Genomic DNA, 26,197 nt, shown 5'->3' with positions numbered 1-26,197 from the left:
TGAGGGATCTCCCATGAACTTGAAAATAAGGTTGATCATTGAGATTTAAACTGTACCCTTAAACAAAAGAATGACTATATGCTGCTATAAGCTGATGAAAAGTATTAACATTTAGAGAAAGACTAATATGGGAAGTGATTTGGCTGGATATGGGCCTAGGCTAGCATTAAAAAATGAGACCAAACATTGGTAGGTATCTATCCAAATACTGATCAGAACGAGAGTCTTAGCTGACAGCCTTCAAAGAAATTTAGTTCCACTGGTAGGACCATATTTAGTGTGGACGGATTACTCTCTTAGCTTGTGCCATTAAAAAGGACTCACTTTTATTCTGATTGTATGTTCACCAGACAACCTGATTATGATCTACCTCCCTGTGTAGGCCTGCCTACATGGAAGGAATGAGCTAGTCATTTGTACTTTAAGAATATCAGTCAGTTATATTTTTCTGTATAAATGTAAACTGGCATTTTGGTTTGCAGATCAATCTTTAAGCTTGGTTAAGGTGATTCCAGCTCTGACAATGAATCTGTTCTTTGTATACTGATTGATTGAGTTTTGAACTTGAAAAGCTCAAAGCCAGACTCTGGTAAATCACCAAGACAATAAATATCACCCAGTAAGGAAGGCCTCTTAGAAGCCAGCCTCTGGGCCTTTAACCCAAGAGCACTTTGATATAACTAGTGGCCCTTCCCTACTTGTTTTTGGAACTGTGAGTTACAGGATTCAGAACACCAGAAATCTCCATTTCTTCTGTTAAAACCCTTTATGAATTTACCAGTTCTCATGTTAAAAGAGACCTGTATCTAGTCCCATCATTACATTATGTAAGACCAAGGTCTACAGCAAATAGTCTCAGGATTGTCAAGATTCCAGGTTATAGAGTCTTTGAAATTCAAGTCTACTTACTCATACAGCGGAGGTAGCAGAGAGAGGTGCAACACACACTACAGGAGGCAGAGCAGAGGCTATTGTAGTTAATAACAAAATAAATGCTTTTCTTCTTGGAGGTGGGAAGGAAAGACACCCCCTATTTCTAGCAGTATTGAGAGAATTATCAGCTTTGAAGTAGGCATCTTAAAGTTACACTTGAGGGTAGTTACACTTGAGGTCAGTCCTCTCTGGGATCAGGAAATAAACAAAAAAACCTCCTAAAGAGCCAAATAAATGTCCCCAAATTCACATACTGCACACAATTCATCTACTACATTAAGAAGAGCCTCTCAGATGCTCAACCAAGGTTACTCTTGGTTTTATATTAAATTGTATATCTGAGATATAACCACATAGGGAAAGGCTACCAGGAATATCAGAGTGTTTATTGTCCTGGTGATTGACCAGAGTTTGCACCTTAGCCTTTTAAGTTCAGGAACCTGGCTAAGTCAATATACAGAGTAGATTCCTCTGTCAGGGCTGAACATACCTTAACCCAACTCATGAGCAGACTACACATAAAAAAAAAACTATGGCAAGTTATGGGATAAGATGGCTGATCGTAAAAAAGATGTTCAAAGATGTCAAAAAAAATAAACAAAAAAACACATAAATAAAAAGAATTCGAAACAGTCCCTATGGCTAGTCTAGAGGCATACAGGCCTCAACAGGTCCTGCAGTCAAGGGGCAATGACCAAGAGATCAAGGATAAACAACGTGAACTGGTTTTAAGTCATGAAAGAGTATCATTCATAAAGGTAAGAGACCACCCTGATATCGCTATTGCTGGTGACTGGGTATTTAAAATGGTCATTTTAAATGGCCAAAATTAGCTTTGCTGTTTTAAAAAGCAGCATTAAGTCACCTATAAAAGATGTTTTCCTCACTTCTAGAAAATTAGGTTTTTATTCTTAAAAATGGTTATTGCCTATTCCAAGATAACTTCCTTTGAGCCTACATTTCTCTTTCCATGAAACTGTTAGCAAGATCACTTTCTATCAGGACTGCTTTATATAAAGACTGGTACAAAAAGAAACAACTTCTTCTGGAGGGAAAAAACTTCTCTCTCTCATTTTGTTCTCCAGTTTCTACCTGACAGAGACTGTCTGTTGTAAGGACAGTGAAAGAAACTGTTTGATATAGTAGTAAAATTGGAAGGCTCTTTGATTTTGGTACTGAGGCTGAACACAAGGGTATACACATGCCACAGACTGAGGGGTGTAGGGAGCAGCAAGAGAAAATTTTAGTTAAAATGTGAACAATAAGTTCAAAATATATAAGAGTAGCAAAGAAAAACATGGCGCAGCTGAAGGCAGTGAAGGGAAGTGGATTCCACGATACAGCAGCCGGGACTGTGAGGCAGGAGAGGGAGCCTGGCGACTCTGGAAGCTGGAAGTCGGGCAGCGGAGGGCCGTTGCTGAATGCCTTATTCAGAATGCCTCGTCAGACCGCCTTAGAGGACCGCTGGAGTAGTCTGAAGTACTCCCTCTCTCCTAATGAAGAGTCTCCCTGGGAGACAAGTTTTGTATTTTGAGAACATTTTTCTTCTCTGGCTGAAGCTTTCAATATTGATCAGCAAAGCTCTGCTGAAAGAAATGGCTGCTGGGGAGGGATCTGACTTGGCAAACTTCACAGGGCTTGGCTCAGAGGCTTCCTCAGGCTCCAAGGGAGAGAGGGAGCAGGGAAAGGCCAGCAGGGAAGGGAAGAAAAACAAAGAAAGGAAGAGGGGCTGAAGAACTATGAGGAGGCCAGAAGCTCCTTTGACAACCCCTGACTCTAATGTCAGGGTGGAAGGGGACCCGATAACTCCTCAATTGTCTCTGCTGTCCTTGCCATTTCTATGGCAGCTCTGAGTTCTTTCACCTCTTCAGCAGAGCATTCAAAGGGCTCAGAGGGTGGGTTAGGTTGCCTAGGGTCCAACCCTGGCTTTACCACCACCCAAATGGGTGGTTCTGGAAAAATTCCTCAGCCTGTTAGAGCTCCTCTTTTCTTTCTTGTAAATCTGGAATAATGACAATGCAGACCTCCTGCTAGGAAAAAACAAAATCCTTCCATAAAGCATTCAGCACAGTGCCCGGCACTTGGTCAGGGGTCAGTAAAAGAAAGCTGTCATTTTCCTCATTAGATATAAAATGCTTTTCCCCTCCCCAAGAGTGTTGCCTTAAATCATCCACCTCTTGTAGAGTCTTGTTTCCCACTAGCCCACATCTGAATCAGCACTGGATTGTCAAAAATATGTCTATTTCAGGCTTAGGCTGTAACCTTGCCTTCAAGTCTTTAATAGTTTCAGTTGGGCGGGAACTTCTATTGCCATTTGGATGGTACAGACAGGGCCTTACAAGAAGGAAGGTAGGTGGCAGGAACTGGGGAATTAATGGGTTCCAAATATTTGCATATAAAAGGCAGCCTCCGTCTGCCGATGCCCTGCAGTAATAGAGTGTGATGGGAACAGGAGGAGGAATCCTCTTTGCATTCAGAGCAGGCCCTTAGATTTAAGAGGTAGAAAAGCTCTCCCAAGCTTCGGAATGTTGGCCTGGATCTGTAGTGGGTGGGTGTGGGAGAGGACTTGGAGAGCGCTCTTTGTTACCTCAGACCCTGGCAACTCACCCTGGAAGAGGCATGTCTTAGGCTCACTGCTGGGAACTGAGCCACACACGTCCCTTGCCTTGCTCTGAAGCCAATGAAGCTGCTCACACCCAAGGTGTGTGCAGAATACATTGAGACACTGGAATAATAACAGCTGCCGTCTGCCCACACTGTCTACTGTGGCCTCCAGGGGTTTGTGTGCCAGCAGGTACAAGGTCACAGACTGGGGAGAGGCCCCACCCGCCACCGCAGGAAAGAGTAAGAATGCCCACCAGGCCTTGTCTACTTCTCTGCCCTCTGGCACCAGCTCCCTGGTTTTTTGGGTGGTACGTGTTTATTTTAGTTTGAATCCCAGACAGCAACATTTCAGTATGAGGGGGTATAATAGACTACTTCCTTCTCAATCCTTGGCAAGCCCTTTAATGCCCTGCTGTGGCAACTAAGTGGCCACACAGCTCTGCTTCGACTGCCACATAAATAGAACTGAGGCAAGATGGTGCCTGGCCATGTGCCTTTCCGAGGCTGTCACGCACAGGATCACAAGCTGACTTTTAAATTCCTATGAATCTGAATATGCTAAACATTGATCTAGTTTCCAAACACCAGATCAAACAGACATGAATTTGTTTATAAGACCTGTAATTGATGGGGCGGGGCGGGGTGGGGAAGCCCTTCCTTTTTGCATATGAGCCATAATTTTTGAAAAGCACGGTGCTGGCAGAAATTAGTTCAGCTAACTCATGGAAAGATTTCATAAAAAGAACCTCTGTCTTTTGCCAAAATAAATTTCATATTATCAAAGTAATGCGAAGTAGCATTTAATAGCTACATTAGTATCTTGCTGTCAGTGTTGGTGGGTGTTTTACTATTAACTTTCCACTGATTACTCTCTTCTTATGAAGGCACACAGTTATCTGAGCCACAGAGAACACGGATGTGAAGAACAGCATTCAGAACACGACCATCAAAAAGGCTTCTCTCATTAGGGAAATGCTCTATAGAGTTTACGGTATATTGGTACCTATAGGCTTAATGCCCCATTAATAAGTGTCATGGCAGGGGGACTGAGGGTCATCAGGTCCAAGTTACAAAGATGAGATTTCCAGACAGGTTTGGAGAAATAAAGGACCGAGTAGCAAAGCTTGCAAAGTTTTGCCAAGGCACTGGGCACGTGAGTCCATGCCACACTTTCACGTTTGGTTAACTGTTCTTTTGTCCCTAGTTCCTCTTGGCTTTGCCCACGCCCTTTAGTAATATTAATAACTTATTCCTTTCTGACAATATCAAACTTCTCTGAGTGTTTATATACTTGCCTTCATTTTGAATATTCTCTCCAGGAGACCCACCCCCAAACCTCTAGCCTTACAGATATTTTGCCTCAAAAAACCCCTTCCAGGTCTTTCTCTGAGTTATCCTCTGCAAAATGTGCAAGATCTTTAGGCCTCAAAAAATTTTTTACTGGAATTATAGAGAACTATATAGGTTTGTGCATCTCAACCTCCCTGACTTCCACCATCCCTGTTCTAGAAATTTGGCTTGGTATATTTCCTATAAACAGTTTATTTCAAGACCCTACAAAGGATTCACGGAACTGCCAGCTCTGCTACACTTTAGGGCAAACTCCAATAAAAAGAAAGAAAAAAACAACAACAACAAAACCCACCACACTCACATTCTGGCTTGTCCACAAAGCCTCCTTTTAATTTTCTAGTTCCTTTGTCAAGACAGTTCAGAACAGCAAAAGGACTTAAAATACACTGGGGTCAGGAAGATCATACAGCTAATTTTTACCCATTTCTGCCTCAGAGGATGGTGTGAGGGTCAAAACTTCGCAAACATCTTTATGCTAATCATCTCTTTTCTCATAACATACTCTGGAGGGGGTGATGCTATTTTAAATTTCTTACTGGGAAAGATGTCTTCAGAGGAAGAAGATGCTAACAGTTGAGAATGGCTGTCACTAAGAGGAAAAAAGAAAAAAACCTACACATAACACAAAAGCCAAATAATCAAACTGCAAAATCCAAAAGTCCTGCCTATCACAGGGCTAAGGCTCAGCCCCTTTCTTCCCTAAATTTCTAGACAAAACTGGGCAAACATGGTAAAACTCAGTCAAACAAATGATGAAACATTTTGCTGTTCTTCTCACTTGCTTTGTGGTCTTTCCTCTCTCTCAGGCCGCCCACACTGGAGAGTATATCTTTCTCATTTTCTGTCAAATAATAGGCTGACCTCATTTGGACAACCTCCTCAGGCTTGGACCCAGGAACCCCCACTCCCATGATTAAATAAACAAACCTGTGGTCCTGTGTTAACTGGGGAGAAACAAATCCTTCTGGCCAAGGAAGGACTCATAGAGACTCTGGAATTACAGTGGGTCTTTCTTCATCAAAGAAATTAGAATTTAGGCTAAACTTTAGTAGGATAAATGACTTTCACTCACATTTCTGTTTTGCATGCCAAGATCAGATCTGCTCTCCATTGGAAGGGCAACTTCAGGCAACCCCCCTGCCACGGCTTTTGGGACATGGGCCTCCCCAGGAGATACACTAAGCCAGGGCAGGAGTGTGGTGCTCTCCTTCCAAATTACACACAGATATGTGCAAATACATCACACATGAAAGAGAACATCATTTTATATAATTCCGAAGTCATGCATTTGAAATTGTTTCTCCAAGTTTCCAATACGGCTTAAATTACTAAGGAACACATCTCATGTTTTTGCCATCAGATTGTAGAGAATGTTTTCTGATTCAGGATCGGAATGAACAAATTATATAAATTCTATATCATTATCATAGACATCCTTTCCTACAACTAATTTTCATATTCATTAATTTTGTGAGTTCGTAAGGACTGACACGATCTGGCCCATTTACCTCTCACACCTCACTCACTGTCACGCAAGCTAAGCCCAATCAGCCACACTGACTGTGCCACGTTCTCCCTCCCCAATTTCCCCACCCCTTCCCCGCCAACACCAATTGCCTGGCTTATACTTATTGTACAAGTTGACATTTGGACATCCTTTGCTGAAGGTTAGACTCCTCGCTTTAATCACCCACACTGTAACTTCCAATGCTTCTGTAACCCTCTCTAGACTTTAAACTCCAAGAGGGCAGGTACCAGGTCTGTTTTCTTCAGATTCTTCCCCAGTGTCTGGCAGGCCTTGGCTCATAAAATAGTTCCTTAACATTCCCCAAATGAATGAATCTGAATGGGAGTTATTTGGCAAAGAAGAATACCTCTGCCACTAAGTTCTGACCATCTTAGTATCTCAAAAAACAACCAGAATTTTTCTGACCTCCGGCCTGATATTCTACGTGTTACCAGTCAAACTTCTCATCTTGTAGCTTTTCTTTTCAACTCTTTCATCTGTCTGATACAGGGCTCATCCACGGGCTGTGGTTTGCCATCTTCCCTGAAAGACAGACTGAAAATCTTCTTCCTTCCTGCCCTGTTTGTGCCATGCAGAGCGCTGTATTCCCTGTCACAGCAGGTAACAGTCCTCAGGACCCCTGACCTGGCATTCCCCAGCACAGTGATAACACTGCCCAGAGGTTACCACTCCCTGGAGGGCAGATTTGTTGCCATGGAGAGAGAGAGGCTGGTGAGCAAGACCAGGCCAACTTGGAGAGATTTAAAAAAAAAAAGTGTGGGGTGCCTTTTCACTCATACCTGCCAGCTGGCTTTGCAAAGCTTTATAAAAATAATCACAGTAAAGAAAAATCAACATAAGAATGTTGTTAACAAGCAGGATATAAAACAGATTAAAACTAAAAACTCAACGGGAGAGAAATACATTCAAATTTCAAGAGAAGACTCTTTAATTACAGTGCCATCAATTCCTTTGCACCTGAGTAAAATTAAAATGAACCATTCGAGGAAGAGTCTAGCTTCATTTTTCACTTTTTTTCCTCAAGGAATTTTTTGTTGTTGTGAAGTATATGAAACATACACAAAATAGCAAAAAACAGAATAACAACAAATACCCATTAGTGCTTACTATATAGCAGACGCTTCTTTTTATGTACCTAAGTGTATGAGGGCAGTACTGCTACAACCCCTACTTTACATTGAAGAAGCTCAGGCACTGAATTAATACTTCCCTAAGGTCAAAAGTATTGAAGGAGCAGAACCAGGATTTAAGCTCAGGCAGTCTGACTACAGCTTTCATGCTATTAACCACTAGACTACACTGCCTTTCACAGTTTACATACAAATGTGAATGTATATAACGTATGTACGAATGACATGAACAGTCCCGCATCTGTCATCTAGTTAAGGAACAGAACATTACAAGTATCTTAAAGACTTGGTCCTTCCCCAGGCATATATCCCCCTCTGCCACCTTTCCTCCAAAGGCATCCATTATCCTGAATTTTGGATTCTCTTGCTTTTTGTTATAGTTTTAATGTCTATATCTCTAAATGACATATTATTAGTTTTCTACTCCATGTAAGTAGAATCATAACACGTGTACTCTCTTATGACTTGCTTATTACACGTGTTTTTGAGTCTTCCGTTAATGAGCATGAATTTGGTTTATTCCCTTTTTTGAGTTATATTTTATTCTTTGTTTACTCCTCCTATGATCAGACATGCATGTTTCTTCATTTTTGTAATGAAAGCAATTCTGTGGATATCTTTTTGCATGAGTCAATTTTTAGTAGCATCATATTCACCTGGATGGTTTGTTAAAACACAAGCCGCTGGGTCCTACCACTGGAGTTTTATTAGTAGATCTGGGGTGTGGCTTGATAATTTGCATATCTAACAAGTTCTCAGACCCATTGCTCCTGGGGATGGGACATGTGTGTGCTCAGCTTAACCAGGTATGCCAACCTGTCTTCGGTCTTTCTATAAATTCACAAACCCACCTGCAGTTGTTCCACATATTTTAAATTTGTACTTTTCTATATAAGCTGAGTGTTTTTTTTCATATATTTATTGACCATTAATTTTCTGTGTGATGACTGGTTCTTGCTCATTTTTCTATTGTTTTTTTTTTTTTTGGTGTGTGTGTGTGTTTTCTTTTTAAATCTATAATAGTGCATTATATTTTATAGATATCAATCCCTTTTGTTATAAAAATTGCAAAAATATTCTCCCAGTTCCTGGCTTGTCATTTTGCTCTTTTTGTTGTCTTTTGAAGAACCAAAGTTGTTTATTTTAATGTAGTCAAAGTTATTAATCTTTAATTGTCTGTGCTTTCTGCGTCTTGTTTAAGAAATCCTTCCCTATTCTGAGATTATAGTTTCCTACATGCTGTTTTCTAAAAGTTGTATTCAGTTTTCCTTTCACTTTTAAGTCTTAATTTGCCTGGACTTGATTTTAGTGTATGGTGTGAGGGAAGCATCAAATTTTAACTTTTTCTACAGTCTTAATTGTTCTGCTTTTGTCTTAATATCCAGGAGGGTAAGACCAATATGGAAATGTCACAAACATTCTTAGCATTGTGTTCTCCTACATACATCTAGAATCAGCTTATAAAGTTCTACGAAACTCTATTAGAATTTTGATTATAATTGTACTGACTCTATAGATAAATTTAGGGGGAATTAATATCTTTCCAATGTTCTCATTAAAGAATATGTATATGTTCATAATATCCTCTTATATTGAATTGCTGTTGCATCTCAGTTATTATTGTTCTTTATTCCTAATATTGTTTATTTGTCCCCCACCTACCCACCCACCCCTCTTGTTTTTGAGTAGTTTCATGGGAAATTTTATCTACTTTGTTGGTTTTTCTATTTCTTTCTTGGGGAGATTTTTTATGTGGTAAAATATATATAACATGAAATTTAGAATTTTTAACCATTTCGGGTGTACAGTTCAGTGGCAGTAAGTACATTTACGTTGTTGCGCGACCATCATCTCCATCTTTCTCCAGAATCTTTTCATCTTCCCAAACAGAGATTCTTCCCATACAGAGATTCAAACCAACGCCTCATCCTCTCACCGCCAGCCCCTGGCAACTACCATTTATTTCACTTTCTGTCTCTATGAATTTTACTTCTCTGGATACCTCATATAAATGGAATCATGAAATAATTGGCCTTCTGTGACTGGCTTATTTCACTTAGCATGTCCTCAAGGTCCATCCATTTTGTAGCATGTGTGAGAAATTTATTCCCTTTAAAAGCTGATTAATATTCTATTGCATGTATATAGCACATTTTGTTTATTCATTCATTCATCTATGGACACTTGGGTTGCTTCTACCTTTTTGCTGTTGTGGATGATGATGCTATGAGCATGAGTATGCAAATATTTCTTTGAGTCCCTGCTTTCACCTCTGTTGGGTGTATACCCAGAAGAATAGTTGGATCATATGGTAATTATATAAAAAGGTTAAAAAAAATTAAGCATGTACCTTTTATTAGTACTTAGCAGCTTGATTTGTAAAAGAAAAAAAAAATGAATATAATATGTCAAAAGATAAAGGGTGTGCTATAGAAATTAACATAAGGTGATACTACATTCCTGTTTTAGAAGAGAAAGTTGTTGAAAATTTTCTGCAGAGAGCAGCTATGGGTTACCTGGGAGGTTATCTTCTAGGAAGGGCTACCCAAAGAAGAACGTAAGAGAGGACTTCACTGGGAAGGTGCTGATTGTGGCAAGACCAAAAGGAGCATATTTACAATGGGGTGTGAGGGGATAATAGGAGACCAACCCGGACACAGGAAACACAGGCATGAGTGTGAAGTGGTATTCCATCGTGGTTTTGATTTGTACTTCCCTTATGTGTTAGTTGTTTTAAAGCAGGGGTCACCAACCCCCCTGGCCAGTTCTGTGGCCTGTTATGGAACCAGGCTGCAGAGCTGGAGGTGAGCGGCGGGCAAACAAGGGAAGTTTCTTCATCTGCATTTGCAGCCTCTCCCCAGAACTAGCATCGCCGCCTCAACTCCACCTCAGATCATGGGGCATTAGGTTCTCGTAGAAGCGCCAGTCCCTGGTGCCAAAAAGGCTGAGTACTACTGTTTTAAAGAACCAAATGTTGGTTTTGTCATTTGTTTTTATTGTATATTCTCTATTTTGTTATATTTTATTTTTCCTTCTATTACTTATCCTAGGTTTTATGTGCTATTTTCACTTTTAAAGTAAGGTGTTATTGAAATAAGGAGTATAGACATAAACTTTTAAATTAGGATGGTTGTTTACTAAGAGCTTGCACACGGGAAAAGAATATATAGTCCACAAATAGAAGGTTCCATTTCTTTGGTTCTTTAGAACTCTGAAGTTACAAGAATTCTTTTCTACACGTTTATGTGGATAATGTAGGCAGAACTAGCCCAGTAATACATGGGCTATTTTAATTCTGTCATTTTTAATACCACACATTAGATATTCCTATTACTGTTTTATATAGTCCATGTATGTTTAAATATACCTACCTACTTACTAATATCTTAGTAACCCATCTTCTGAGATCTTCCATCTGGGATCATTTCCTCTTACTTGAGCACATCCTTTAGAATTTTCTTCAGAGGAGGTCGGCTGGCAGTAAAATTTCTCAGTTTTTGTTTTGCCTCAAAATGTCTTACTGCATCCTTTTTATTGATATTTTTACTACATATGAAAATTCTAAAAATTGAGTTCTCAGCCAACTGAAAATATAATTCTACTGTTCTTGGCTCCTATTGTTGTTTTTAAAAAGTCAGCAGTTGGTGTAAATGCTATTCCTATGTATCTCTTGTTTTTCTAGCTGCTTTTAGCATCTTTTTTTGTTTGTGTAAAGTCCTTCAGTTTCATTGTGAAATGTCTACTGTAATTTTCATTTCTTCTGCTTGAGATTTGCTGGGATTTCTGGATCTTGAGTTTAGTATCATTTAACAATTCCAGAACTTTCCTTTTTATTCTCATCTTCTTTCAGAGTTATATTTATAATATCTTAGGCTATCCTTCTGGTCTCTTAATCTCATTTCACATTTTACCTTCTCTTTGTCTCTCTGAGCCATATTCTGGAATAGTCAGATCAATTTTCCAGTTCACTAGTGTTCTCTCCAACTGTCTCTAATCTCTTTAATTCGCTGAATTTTTAGTTTCTATTTTTATATTTTTCATCTCCACTTCCACTTCCTTATTTTTAAAATCTATGCAGATATTTTATAGTCTTTTGTTCTCCATATTTTCAGCGCTTTTAAAAACATTTGATACATGTTAAAATATTTATATTTTTGGCTGATAAGTCCAATAATGCAGTATTTACAAGTCCAACTCTGTTGTCTGTTGTTTCTGCTGGCTTTTACTCATGGTAATTTGTTGCCTTGTGTTTTAAGTAAAAGCTGCCTTTCTCCAGAGGAGATTTCTGTTTATTTCTAAGAGTCACTTAGGGTTGTCTAGACTATTGACATTGCCATTATGATATGAAGGAATACTTACTTTAATTTTTCTCTCCTTTTTCAATGTTTCTTAAAAGAAACAATTCCCCAGTGGATGAAAACTTTTGTTGGGAGCACTCACTATCACTCTTTTCAGGAAAATCACAAATTAGACTATCTCCACTTTAGAGGACATGAACTAAGATACTGAAATATCTTACAAATCGAATTCTTTACTGCTTATATCTAGGTTCAACTTAAGGAAGATTTTTTAATTAGCTGTGAAAGTACCTGTAATAAGAAATGAAGTCCCTTCTGCAGTCTGGTTTCTAAACCATCCATATCAGCTCTACTATACACCGTGAATGACTAAATTGTAAAGATTATTTATTTCAGTCACATCATGAAACACTGCTCCAAGAATAATGCTACAGCCATAGAAATGCACAAACCTGTGAGGGTCATCTGGATCACAGTTAGGAAGAAACTGAGTGATTGCTTCTGCCACTTCCTCATTTGCTAAAACATCCCAGAGTCCATCAGTGGCCAGGACCAGCACATCATCTGCTCCATGCTCATATTTGGAGAGGTCATAGACTCTTACCTGAAGAGAACAGGAATAGTCCTACTTAATTATTTTACATAAACATGCTTTTTAAGGCTGAAGCAAATCTGGCTGGTTTTCAATGTGAAGATAAAATTTTAAAATTGTTCTTGTAGTTATTTCTAAGTAGAACTTGTCTCTATAGCCAATGTAACAGAAATGTATGTGTAAATCTGATTCATCAAATGAATCTTTGGCTAATAATTCTTTGAGAAGGATGTTAACATCGTGCACAGGAATGCTATGTTTTCTAGGATTTGACATTCTCGGTGATCAAGAATTACTCTATTTTGTAAATGGAAATACCACTACTAAAAACAGAACACTATTGACGTGGTTCCATAGTGCAGTGGTTAGCATGTCTGCTTTACACACAGAAGGTCCTGGGTTCGCACCCCAGTGGAGCCACGGTCCATGGTCTACGGTCATGCCACTCTGAACCAGCCTGATGTCTGATCTCGGAAGCTAAGCAGGGTCGGGCCTGGTTAGTACTTGGATAGGAGACCACTTAGGAAGACCAGGTGCCATAGGCATTAATAATAGTAAAAAATAAAAAATAAATAAAAAAACAAAAACAGAATGCTGTAAATTGAATGATGTCATTTGTGTCCAAAGACTACCTCTATACTAGAGCGATGCGAAAATAATATAGTTCGTGGCAAACTTGGGGGTAAGGTTAGGACTGTAATCTGCGAGTTATCTCGTGATAAACGCTACAGCTGCAAGTGCCACCGAGTATTCTCAGGGCAAATGGGAAATGGGTTAAGAAGAAGTTGGGAACACATTATTCCCTCTAATAAGATGGCTTCTGATTTCCCTTCCCTTTGCATGAGCAAGCCCAGGGATTTTCAGGTACACGTTTTGAGGTACCTGATTGTGTAGCAGGCTTTCTGGCCAGGGATAGCCTCCAGAGGAGACTTGCTGTACAGACATATGGGGCTCAACAAGTGGGCTTAAAAGTTTGACAAAGAAGAAATTAACTGAAAATATAATTCTCAAGATGGAACACTGATTTACAGTAGACACTGTGCTGGCTAGAAGGGCAGCCAAAGACTTTCTTCCTTCCTCCCTTTGCACATCCATTCTGCCAATATTAATTGAAGGCCTGCTCTGGGCCAGGTGCTCTAAGTATAAAGATTAATAGCAGATTTCCGTGCTTCTGAGCTCTCAGTCTGAAGGAAGATAAGGCCAGTCTAGGAGTCTTAGTAATTTCTCTGTATGTAGTGGTCTAGGCCTAAGGAGACACATTTTATTCAATGCACTTACTTGAATTACCCTTTGGCTTACCTGTCTGAGGCCCAAGGGGACACATCTCATGTAAGGATGGGGCTCTGATGCTACGCTCAGGTTTGAGGAGACTCAAGCTAGCCTAAATTGCAAAAAAAAAAATGTATTCTAAGTCTGAATCTCCAAAGTGTGTCTTGGCAAACTTTAAGTCTTTCCTCATCTCTAGTACCTGGAATGACTTGGGTATTTCAACATCTACCTAAACTCTTTGAAAAGAACAGAGTAATCTTGGCAAAACTGATAAGAATAAAAAATCAAGTCTTTTGGGGTTAGGCCATAACTCTGTTCCTCCTGTTTTGGTGGGGTGGGGGGAGAAAGGGTTTGGGATTCTTTGCTCTTCCCTCCTAAGTTGGCCCCTGCCTATACCACTCATGAGCTGGGGACAAAGTCAGGTTAGTTTCATCCATCTTCCAGCTCCTTCAATTCCTATTTTCTAAAAACGAGTCTGAGTGAAAGTTGTACGCCAGGGGAAGGAAGGGGAGAGAGGAAGGAAGTCGTATAAGCAGCTGCTCCTGTGCCCCATCACACACAGTCATTACTATTTCATCTCACATCTAGAAAGAATACAATTCTAAGAAGCTTACAGACTGTTCAAATCCATGTCTTTGAAAATCAAGCCTCTTATGTTTTAGAAAGGTTTGGCCAGGCTACAGGGCTGGTCCTGTGGACTAACAGTCTATGCCCAGCAGCAGCAGAAAAAAAAAAAAAAATACCCCACACCCCCACACCTACCCACAGAGCCCTTGGAAAATGAGCATAAATGAAAAGCAGCCTCTAGGTGCCAGACCTCTGTGGCCTGTGAACTAGATGGCAACAATTAGCTAATAGCCCAGTGCATGGACTGCACTCAGGGGTATACGGTACTGGACTGACTTTTAACACTTTCTCTAAAGGCGTGTTCACTTAAGGATAAGCTTACATACTAGTGAAGGCACTGTGCCTTATGAGGCCACATTAAAGAAAAGAGAGAGGCAGAATCTTAAGTTTGCAGCAGACCAGAAAGTCTCAAATGCCAGAATTCTATCCTTAGGCCACTGAACTCATGTGGTCCAATTTTCACTCTACAGAAGCAAACAAATCCCCTTTGCTTTATTTCCTATAGTTCCTGTGTGTCTTAGATGTTAATGTGCATAGGACTCAGCTGGGGATCCTGCCAAAATGTAGGTTCTAACTCAGTTCTGGGGTGGGGCTTGAGAGGAGGCATTTCTAACCTGCTCTCCTGTGCTGCTGAGGCTGCATGCAAGTTCGCTTTTGAGTACCAAGGCTATAGAGGATCCCTGTTGATCTGTAACAAAGAAATCAAGGGCTCAGTGCCTTCTGTGATGCCTACATAGACTACCCCTAGGGTAGGCTATTCAGAGGTTAGCCAATGTCACTCCTGAGCGCCAAACTTCAAGTTCTGGTTCACTGTGGTGTTGCTACTTTTGGTAAGCAATAACTTTGCTTAAGACAGACTCTAGCTTCCTATTGGGGTATTCCTACAATAAATTTCTGTGATAATTTGTGCTCCAGAGTATAGAAAACGTTAAGAGGATAACTGAGAAGATACGGATGTCTGGTGGTCTAATCTTGTGCTTGTAGCTGTCCATCTGCCTTCCGACTCCTTCTGAAAGAAAGGTTTCTAGGTCTGAAATTAACCACCATTTAATTTCAGGACCTACCCTCTGTGTAGGCCGCCAATATCTCTTCAAGTACTTTCTGCCGGCCCCCAAGATGTGGAGATTAGAACTGCTTAAGCTACAACTGCCCTGCCCACTTCTTAAATGGAAATCTGGCCAACAGAATGGGTGTGAGTTGATAAATAGAAACATGTTAGAAAATGCTCCTTTTCAATTCTATCAGTAAATCGAATCCTTCCCTAATTCCACCGTTCATTCCCACGCGGCTCTCTAATACAGTTTCACTAGCCAAAACGGTATCCCTTTCAATACCATTCTCCAAGTAATTTTTATGTAAATAATAAAAAGCTGGTCTCAACCATATTCCCTGAGGTACTCCCTAATTAACATCCTTTTAGGTTTTTACTGCTACCCTTTGTTTCCTGCCCTTTAGCCAATTTCCAAAGGACTTTGCCAACTTTCCACTTACAACCCATGTCTTATACATTAACCTGTGATGCAGAACATTTTGTGAAAAAGCTTTCAGAAAAATTGGACTTCTACGCAAGACATCCCACCGCATGCTCATCCTCCCCAGTGGCAAGGGCTTCAAAGGGTTCCGGCGGGCGGGCCCCGGAGTCCTGACCTTCCCTCCTTGAAGCTGTTGTCAGCCCTCCTCAATCAGACCACACTCCTCTCCCCAAAGTTTCCTGTTCAATTCCTTAAATAGCTTCTTTAATGTTCCGAGAAGACTCACATCAAACTAATAGGCTCTGAGGCTCCTCAGGATTCAGATGTCAGGAAGAGAATCTCTGCAGGTCTTGGGAGGGGAGACATGTATTACACAAATGCTTGTCTGAACGTGAGCTGGAGAACATGGTTAGGGCTTCTAGTGGCTTCTTCCCATGTTCCCATCTGCTAGGAAAGGGAGAGAGGCCACAAGAATCCTTGAGATTCTTGCAGTTTCTCAGAGCAATATAATATGAGTAGCTGAGGGATGAGGCCTGTACGGATCCATTTGGCAGCCTGGAGCCGTCATTATGTGTTTATTGAGCATTTACTATGTGCCAACTACTTTTCCAGGAACTGGAGCCATCAACAAAATGACAAAGTATCTCATAACTTCTAACCTAGTAGATGTAATAGAACACAAATAAATTCCAGTGTCAGAAGTGGCTAGCTAGGTGCTCTGAAGAAAAGTCGGGCAGGGTAAGGAGAGTGACACGTCATTTTAGAAGATGTGGTTATGGTGAGCCTCTTTGGGAAGGCACTATTTGAATGGAGATCTGAACAAGTGAAGTGTTTTGCCAAGGTCTTTTCTTGTGCCTTCCTATTCTTCCTTTGGGGACCCATCACTTCTCCACATTGAGAGTGTGTCTGGCACCCTCTGCTGCCAAAGAAATCCCAAGGAAGACCAAAGAGCAGCATCTTTTTTTCCCTGGTTCCCCACAGTCACACACAATCCTTCCACAATATTTACCTATTTATACTAGTCTGGGTTCACTTGTCTATCTCTTCCACAAAATCAGTTATTCTCAAATTCAAATGTGTTTAATAATCGCTTGGTGCTAATTAAACAAATTCAGATTCAAGGGTCCACCTTCAAAATTTTTGATTGTGTAGATGTGAGCCCAGGTATCAGCCTACTGAAACACTAATCAGGTGATTCCGATGCAAGTGGTGAGGCAAGCGAACCTTAAAAACCCCGTTCTAGGCAATAAGCTCTTCTAGTTGTTTTAAGCTGTCCTATTTGTTTCTGTCCCCACAACAGAGCAGAGAGCCCAGCACTTGGTAACCATCCAGTAAATAACCAAGGGAAGCATTTCTCTGTTGGACACTTACCCTTGCCCTGCCAAAATGAACATCCAGTGAGTTGGTCATCTTATTCCCCCCACCTCCTAGATTCAACCTCTGGAGACCAGCTTCCCATTTTGCATTCTTCTGTGGACCTAGCAGTATCTTTCACAGTATTAACTATAATAGATCTTCAGGACATTTTTTCTTGAGACAGAATGAACAGGAGAAGAAGGAAAAAAAAATCAACATACGAGATACATTCAGAAGACCCCTGAGCTCATGGTGGTCCAACAGATTTAGCTTATTAACTCGGACACCCACAAGCAGTCACCAAAATGTGACACACCGATGCTTAATAGAAGCAGCAGACTTTCCCTTTCTTCCCCTGTCCTCAGTGGGGCTGCTAACTAACAAAACACACTCAGTGTCAAGGAGGGAGCAGGACTGAGTCGGGCAGAGAAGAGCCTTGCTAACGCACTCCTGAATGAACCAAGTGCTGACTGCTCTAGCAGGGCCCTTGGCTCCAGAGCACTTAGCGAGGTCCTTAATGTCATCACTGGGCACCTATTTTACACAGGAGCTTGTGACAAGCAGCTTTTTAATGCAGCACCTCCACTTAGTGCTCAGCCGCAGTCTGCCATTTCAGCGTTTGTCTAATATGTGTTCGCATCTTTGCTCTCTTACTGACGAAATTTCAGTAGCATGTTAAGAGAGCTCATGCTACTGTAAGCTGACACTGGCTTCTTAAAACTACTTTCGAAATCCATCAATTCTTTCATTTGCCAAATCTCAGCAGCTTCTCTAGGATGCCCTCACAGCTTCTACATCTTTATCGGCTCAGCAAATTCTCCAAACCTTTTTTTCCTTTTAAGGTCTCAATGTAGGATGATGAGCTCCCACAGCTCAGGCCTGACTTTCTGGAGGAGCAAGAGAGTCCTGTCTTTGTTATTAGAAGCCCTCACTTCAGGTCCCTGCTTCTAAATGGCTTTGGGATTTGAGACAACCCATTTATTTTCTTTAGCTGTCAATTTTTCATTGTAAAATTGAAAAAACAAAACAAAACAAAACAAAAGCTGTGCCTACCTCTCTCACAAAGCTGTTTTAAAGATCCGATGAGATAATATGGAAGGGAAATGACACATTCTAATGCACTACATGTTAACTTTTTATGGCACTGATCTCAGGGCAATACACCTGAAAGTAAGCTAGTCGATGGAAGGAGGTGAGTAAGAGTGGGCTCAATAAAGCTGGGATTCGATTCCAAAGTCTTCATTTAAAATGACAGTGATTGGGATTCTGAATAGTGTTCTTGGCAGAAAAGCCAGGCGGTTCTCAAAGTAAAGGCTGCCAATAGGTGGTGGAAAATAAGGAGCATACAAAGTCTTGTCCCTTCTGCCCCATGTGGCCAAACTGAAAGCTCAGCCTGTAGAACTCGGAATTTGGCACTCGTACTAGAAGAAAATAAAACTCTCATATTTCCTTGTGGTCCTATAAACTAAGTAGATTATTTCAATATTGGCATTCTGTCAGGCCACCAAGATTGCAGCCAAATTTGCCGTTGTGACTCTCTCTAAACTACACGATGTCATGAAGCACACACTGAATTTGGTGGCAAAGGACTCAGGTTTGAGATCCACCTCTGCCCCTGTAGTAGTTAGGCAAAACCACTTTGTGTGCTCATTTGCATTTTTGATCTACTGTCCCCTGCTGGGAACACTGAATGAACTAATGATTTGTCAGGTGGAGAGTGTCAGGGAGGAGGTGTTGGACATGACATGCCTTACATGCAGAGGGAACGGCAAGGGCCAAAGGCTGGGGATGTCACAGAAGGCTGGTGTGCTTGGTGCTTTGGTTTGGCTAAAGTGCTGGATTTCTGCTGGGGAGTGGTGAGGGATGAGGCACGGCTTCTCACATCTTCGGTGTTGCCCTTTGTGAAATGAAAGCGCAGGATGACGTAGCCACTGGGGATGCTTAACATTCTCCTACTCTTTCATCAGAGAGTGAGTTAGACCTTGATGTGACTGACCACATGACCTCAAAGCATTTGACTGCAAATGAATCAGGGGACATTTAAGTATTACAAATATGTTGGTTGCTCGTGCTACCCCAAAGGAGCTGGCTGTTTTGGCTGTGGGTATAATCTTCTACTTGCAATATACCACAGATATTCTTGAGAGTTTCTTTTCTTTTCTTTTTTTTCTTTTTTTTTTTTTGGAGTCTACAAACAGTTGACTCTGGGGGGCTGATACAATCTAACGGCTCAGAAAGTTTCTAAACCAGATAAAATATTAATGTCAAGACAGCCTGAAGTTGTACCCACTGTCTGGCTGGCTGCTATAGCATACGCTTCCATTTTCTCCTCATGAGTCCCGAAGCTTACAACTCAGTGAGGCAAGTTACAGGAAAGAAATTTCAACTTCCACACTGGGGCACTTCCATGATCTGCTTTCTCTGGGCTTCCACTGGCTTGTCCACCACTGAACCCAAGGCTCAGAGTGAATTAGTGAATGAATGGGCTTGAATGTAGCTCATTAATCATTTGAGGAATGAGTATGCATTCACTAAAATGCCCATTTACAGAGAAAAGGATCAGAAGAAATCCCAGCCCATGAGAGTACATGGGTGCAGTGTAGATGGACCGAGTGGTATCAAATCCATTCAGGAGGCAGGTGAGGCATGCACAGAGACCATACAGCCCTGTTTGCCTGAGACGGTTTTGGTTTGCACTGCTTTCCAGCACAATTATTAATAGTGTCCTATTGGACTCTCAAAAATGCCCTGGTCAAAAGGATAAGTTATATGGTCACCTGACACACAAATAATGAAATGATTGCTACTTAGTATTCTTCTAGTTGCCACTTCTGGCCATCAGGACCGAAAATAACCACAGCATGTAACCATTACACAGGACTCTTCACAATGGCAAGTTTTCAGAGCTCATAAATGAGCAAGAGAACAACTGACTATGTATCTTGGCCTTAAAAGAGGAGACATAATCATTCCTGGTAAACTGTGGGACATCTGTTGTGTGGCAGTAAACCCCACTGATGGCAGTTATTCTGGTAGCAAGCAGCCCAGGTCTCAGCAGACCCGTGTTCAAGAGGAGAAGGAGGTGTGTAGGATCCTCACAACCTGGCAGGGAGCCACCACACACCGTAAGAATGAATCCTGCATCCAGGACTAAAGCACAGATGCATCACAAATCCATTTGAGGATTTTAAAACTGAAGTTCCTGAACCACAGTGAAGAATGACTTATGACAGTGTTATTCAAAAAGCGGTCTTTGAATCACTTGCTTCAAAATTGTCTAAAAATTTGAAAATTGCTAGGACCTACTTTAGACCTAGTGATTTAGATTTTCCAGGAAATGGATTCCAGGAATTTGCATTTTTAACAGACTTCTCAAACTATTCTTATATACATTAATGCAATAAATCAATGCAAAAAAAAAAAAAGATGCATGTTTAACTGTAAAATTCGAATGAAATTATTTTTCAGGAGGGGGTCAGAGGGAAATAATCTCCAATGAGAGAAATGGCTCCCTTTGTGTGGACATCAATTTTATAAGTTGCCAAACTAGTGAGTGTGTGTGTGTCAAAGTAAATTTCAAATTCTGGTTTTATTCAAATAGCTGGTTAGCAAATCTCAACTCACTATCCAATGGGAACAACATGGATGAATATAAGTGATTTTTACAGAAAGACTCATGAGCTGGAGATACAGATGGACAGGCTAGATCATGAAATCTCTCCTATGAAAAGTCACATGGTACCAGAATCAAAGCAGCTTCTATATACTCTTCACATGTGATTTTTGGGGAAAGAAATGTTTTCTTTCCCCAGAATATTTTCAAAGTGCTGCTGCTGGTGGTGGTGGTGGTGGTGGTGGGGAGAGGCTCATATAGCCCCAAGGGGATATCACCCCAACTGAGATGACGGATATATGAGACGATGCAGATGTGTGAGACTGGCAACATTAAGAAAACTGCCCGTAAAGCCAAACCCAAGGAAACAGAGTAGAGTGGTGGCTACCAGGGGCTGGGAGAGGGAAGGGGTGCAGGCAGTGTGAAGAGGTACTGGCTAATGGGTACAAACTTCCAGTTATAACATGAGTAAGTTCTGCAGAGCTAATGCACAGCCTGATGATTATAATTAACAATAGCATGTTATATACTTGAAAATTGCTAAGACAGGTCTGAAATGTTCTCACCACAAAAAAACAAATGGTAATGATGTGAGGTGATGTCGGTTTAGCTAATGCTATGGTAGTAATCATTTTGCAATATATAAATATATCAAATCAACACACTGTACATCTTAACGGTGTTACACGACAATATTATTAATGTTACACGTAAGTGTTATATGTCAATTATATGTCAATAAACCTGGGGGTTAGGGAGGAAAACTATCAAAACACCTGAGAGAACTCATCATTTGCACTTTGTACAGGGGGCACCATGGTTTGTGAGGCCTGAAGTTTATACAATTTGGGGAGCTTTTTAAGAAAAAGAATATAGGAATCATTAAGAATATACACTTAGATACTAAGGTGAATGTTTAAGAGTAAGAAAAGAAATTGCAACGAACCACTGGAGTCTTAGAAATTGAGGTCCTTTCGTATTGAGTATTGTTTACAAAAGATTCCTGACTGTAACCTTGCTCCTCCTTGCCATCTAGAACATTCTCCATTTCTGAGCAACAACCAGAACTCGATAAGGGCTGGTCTGAGCGAAGGGCCCTGGTATTACTTTCTTTGTAAATCTTCCTCTTCAGTACAAGCTAGGTTTCCTTTCATAATTAACTAAGCAGCTAACTCAACTTCTGTTAGTTTGCACTGGAAAGACAGATGATCACTGCTTTAATCCTCAAGACCTCTCAGCAGCAAGGGAGCTTCTACAGGTAGGTGGTCCCCAAGGTGGCTGCCATCAGTCCCTTCCCTCCGTATACGAGCACGCTGCTCTTCCCCTCTCCTCAAATGTGGACTGGCCATAGCAATCCGCTAGACCTCTAGAATGTGGCAGAGCTGATGTTCTGGGGCTTCTGAGGCTAGGCCTTAAAGAGCCTTGTAGTTTCTGCCTGAGACTCTTAACGCGCCCATTCTTGGGATGTTTTCTCTCAGAATCCAGCTGCCATGCCATGAGAAGCCGAAACCAACGGAGAGGCCATATGTAGCTGCAGCAGCTGAACTCTCAGCTGACAGCCACATCAATTGCTCGCCACGTGAGAAAGTCATTTTGGACTTGCTGCCTATCTAGCCTTCACTTGACTCCAGCCCCAAATGACCTCCAGCTGTGCCAATGCAAGAGCCTCCAAGGGGGAACCACCCAGCTCAGCCCAGTCAAGCCACAGAACTATGAAAGATAACGATAAATTGTTCTATTAAGCCTCTAGGTTTTGGGGTGTTTTGTTTTGCAGTGAGCAAAGGCACTATATTTAAGTGTCTATAACACTCCCGACCCCATCTCTTCCCATAGGATTGGTGATATGGGACACTGAGCCCTCTGGGGATTTCTCCTTGGCCCCTTGTCTGTAAGCAGTGCTTGCTCACTCTGCTCCAGTCCTGCAGCAGGTGGAAACTAGGAAGACCTCCCTGTGTGTGTGTGTGGGGGGGGGGAGATGGGGGGAGGGGGTGGGAGAGGGCACAGCTGCTCAGTGGGTAAATTTAATTTGAGGGCTGGAGAAGAATAACGAGTCCATTTTACTCTTAAATCCAAACCGTGGTTTCTAAGCTAGCTTTATACCAGCTATAAAGTTATTTTCATCTGACTCCTATGTCTATTTTTTTTAAATTGGTTCAAAAAACTCAGAGGGAAAAGGGCATAAAATTATTTTTCTTCTTCAGACCCCAACGAGCACAACATTCTTCCTTTCTCATAGGCTAGAAAGCAAAGTTTATTATTAATTTTTTAATTCCACTCAGCTTTACCTCTAAATCAAACCCACCATCAGTTCTTGTTACATTGTTTTTTGTTTTGTTTTGTTTTGTTTTTCCGAAATGTCTCTCAGGTACGCCTGCTCTTAGTTTTCACAGTCCCTGTCCTAGCTCAGCAACTCAACGCCAGAGTTTCAGTTCTACAGCGGCCTCCGAGTCTGCATCTCCCCACCCCTCGGCTCCCCCATCTACCTGCTGTTACAGGCTAAGGCTCCCACTGCCACATTTATCATGCTCTCCCCTTCCTGAAGGCCTTAGCTACTGCCATGGGTCCAGTTCAAGGCCCTGTATGATAATAAGCTTTATTATAGCAAATAGCCCTTTGAGCTACTTATCCCAAGTCCATGGCCCTGTAAAGCAAATTTTACTTCACATCGGACTCACTCTTGCTTCCTTCTTCTCCTTGCCCTATGTATCTTGTTCTTCTTTTTCTTCAGCTTATATCATTGTCTCTCCCTTCTCTGAATTCCCCCAGTCTTTTAGGAAGCAGGAACCACAGGATTTGGCTCTGATTATTCTTTGGCTATTCTCACCTTCCAACTGGCCCCAAACTCTAGTTCCTTGAGGATATGTCCCCAATGTTCGACTTCATAAATGCTACTGGACCTGTGATCCATACGTAAAGAGCCAGGGAAATTTTGTGGTTTTGACGGAATGTGAAGAAGAACTAGGAGCTAATATTTATCATGCCAGGTTATGTACCAAGTACTTTATATATGTCATTTGTTCCTTAGGTTCTTGAGTACAACAACAACATTGTCCTTTCATTGAGGTTTAGGTAAAGTAACTTTCTCAAGGTTACCTAGCTAGGAAGAGACAGTACTTTGAGCCAAGACTGATTACCTGTCGCGTTTCTAACAATTATATCACACTGCCTCCTAAGGTATTTTTGAGGGGTCTAGGGAATTTTTTAAAACAAGTTTTTCCTCTTCTATCACCCAAAGATAATTACTGTTACCATTTTAGAAAACTTTCTTCCAGATTTATATATAGACATATATGTGCGTATAAATATGCACATACCTTTTTTACTTGTTTATGATCATTCTCTTTGTACATACAGTCATATTGTTTCACTTAATACCATACGACCATTATCTCATGTCATTACACACCAATACTGTTTCTTATGAATTAGCCAGACTGGAGAAAGGACATGAGATGATAAAACGTGCCCTTTCCTCAAATGGGATTTTGACTCGGGGCATGAAAAGCTACCAAGAATCAGAAGACTGTAAAAGTTAAGATGTCAACATGAGAACTTAAATATTGTCCATGTTTTCATGGGCTCTAGCAGGAGAGTCCCAAATAAAATAGTTATTCTCTCTTAACATGGAAGTCAATCCTGAGAACCCCTAAGTGCCAAGCAAGCCTAAAAGCCTGTGGGGAAGGAAGACTTGTATTTACTGCCCCACACCAGGCCCAGAGATGTTCTCATTTGCTTTTCCCAGCGCCTTGTCAGTACAGGCATTTTCACCCCACCTAAAGGAAGGAGAAAGACAGGCTGAAATAACTTGTACAGGCCACAGGCCATGCTGGTGCTAGAGTTAAAATTCAAACACTAGATTTTAAGGTCTTCCTTCTTTTAGAAAAGTCTGTTTCAAATGAAAGAAAAAAGGTGAAGAAAACCAAGAATGAGTTACACGATTGAGCTGGAGTTACAAAAAAAACGGCTGCCAAGAATCTTGAACACTAAGGAGAAGAAAAATGAAGCCGAAAGGAAATTGGGCTCCTCGTGGTTCAGCCTGGCAGGGGCGGGAGGAGGGGACCGCTGAGTTGAGGGGGTGGCTTTACAAACTGGCCCCCGTGCAGAAAAAGACCTCATTCTTCCGAGAGCCCCAAAGAGAGCTAAGGCAACAGCACGGTCTTAGAGTAAAGGCCAGAAAGCAAGAGTGACATTACGAGGAATCCTAGCTGTAGGGAGGGCCTGTCACAGGCCAGAAAGGGGCGTGGAGCAGAGAACATCTGGAAGTTTAGGCTGCAGGCCTGAGCCAAGCGGCCCGAGTAATAATAGGACACCGATGTGTGCGCTGGGCTGGGGTGGGAGGACTGCTGGAAAGGAGATGCAGAGCGGCTGGGAGCCAGTGCCTTTAGTTCACACACCCTTTCTTCTCCCCTGGAAGTCTTTTAGGATGGTATGAAAAGGTGAATGGTGATGAGCTCCATTGAGCAAGGGGATGGAGGACCTGGCTGGGCACAGTTCCCTTGCTGGGGGTACAGGCTGCATGTCATGCTGTTACTCAGAGAAAACAAGGTGCTGTGACCAGAGGAGAGCCAACCGCCTCCCACCCTCGATGAATAGGCCTGCCGTGGCTGGCGGGGGCCTCTTGTGGAGTTCAGTTCTGGGCCAGAAATCCCTGCTGGAGACCTCAGAGGATCTGAGGGGAGGGAGGCTCAGCAAACCTGGCGGCTGCTCTTCGGGTTTGGCAAACTTGAGATTTTTCCAGCGCCTTGTGTTTAGCAAAACCGAAAATGTGTTCGGCTAGAAACCCTCCTCTAATTTTTAAACCCTTGTGCATTTTTTACGTAAATTTGATCCACATGTTTTTTATTTATTTTTATTTAACTCATCAAATCGAATTAGGAGCTACAATGATGAAGGGAACAGTGCTGATTTCCAAGAAGATTTTTGAGCCTTTTTTCTTAGAACTAAATCACCTTTTCCCCCCGACCGTTAAAACTACCAGACTGAGCTGGGTTTGAAATTTAGAACCCAAATGTGAAATAAAGATCCACACTTGGCAAAGACGAAGTATAGCAGAGGGTCGTTCTTAGGAAGTCACAGAAAGCCAGAGTAGGCTGGGGGTGGGGTGGATGAAGACAGGAAGGGAGACAGTTCTTCTTCATTAGATGTTTTAAATCGAGTTACCTGGCTTTCTGGGCGCCCAACAGGAGCCACAGCTGTTTCGCTAAGGCCCGACCTTCACACCACCCCCCAGAGAAAAGGAGTTGCTGGCCCAGGACTGGGAATGAGGGGTCCCCTGTGTCCATCTGCTTTTCTCTGCACTCCTTGTGTACCCAATTCAAAATGCTCCTCCATTTCCCTCTAACCTTCCTCTCCTTTCCTGGCTCTGGCTAAGGCCTCTCCATCTGGAAGCATTTAAAATGTATGACAATTTTAATCTCACGCA

At 41.6% G+C, this 26,197-nt stretch overlaps 1 protein-coding gene, 1 long non-coding RNA gene and 1 pseudogene across 5 annotated transcripts in view; 2 read left to right on the top strand and 1 right to left on the bottom strand.

The window, feature by feature from the left end:
- The window catches only part of PPM1H (protein phosphatase, Mg2+/Mn2+ dependent 1H), a 292,075-nt gene that overhangs the window by 81,448 nt on the left and 184,430 nt on the right, over window positions 1–26,197 (bottom strand). For all 4 annotated transcript variants that reach the window (XM_036237706.1, XM_016150766.2, XM_036237707.1 and 1 more), the window contains exon 9: window positions 12,299–12,450. In XM_036237706.1, coding sequence (XP_036093599.1) covers window positions 12,299–12,450 — 152 coding nt within the window. The remainder of the gene's footprint in view (window positions 1–12,298; window positions 12,451–26,197) is intronic.
- Window positions 1–26,197, top strand: part of LOC118613827 — a 92,927-nt gene that overhangs the window by 46,426 nt on the left and 20,304 nt on the right. The window lies entirely within an intron of this gene.
- LOC118614186 lies at window positions 12,868–12,983 on the top strand (annotated as a pseudogene).

This window comes from Rousettus aegyptiacus, unplaced genomic scaffold (genome assembly GCF_014176215.1).
Source record: "Rousettus aegyptiacus isolate mRouAeg1 unplaced genomic scaffold, mRouAeg1.p scaffold_m13_p_2, whole genome shotgun sequence".
NCBI lineage: Eukaryota > Metazoa > Chordata > Mammalia > Chiroptera > Pteropodidae > Rousettus > Rousettus aegyptiacus.
The sequence above is the reverse complement of the archived record's forward strand: the minus strand, read 5'-3'. Positions and strand labels throughout refer to the sequence as shown.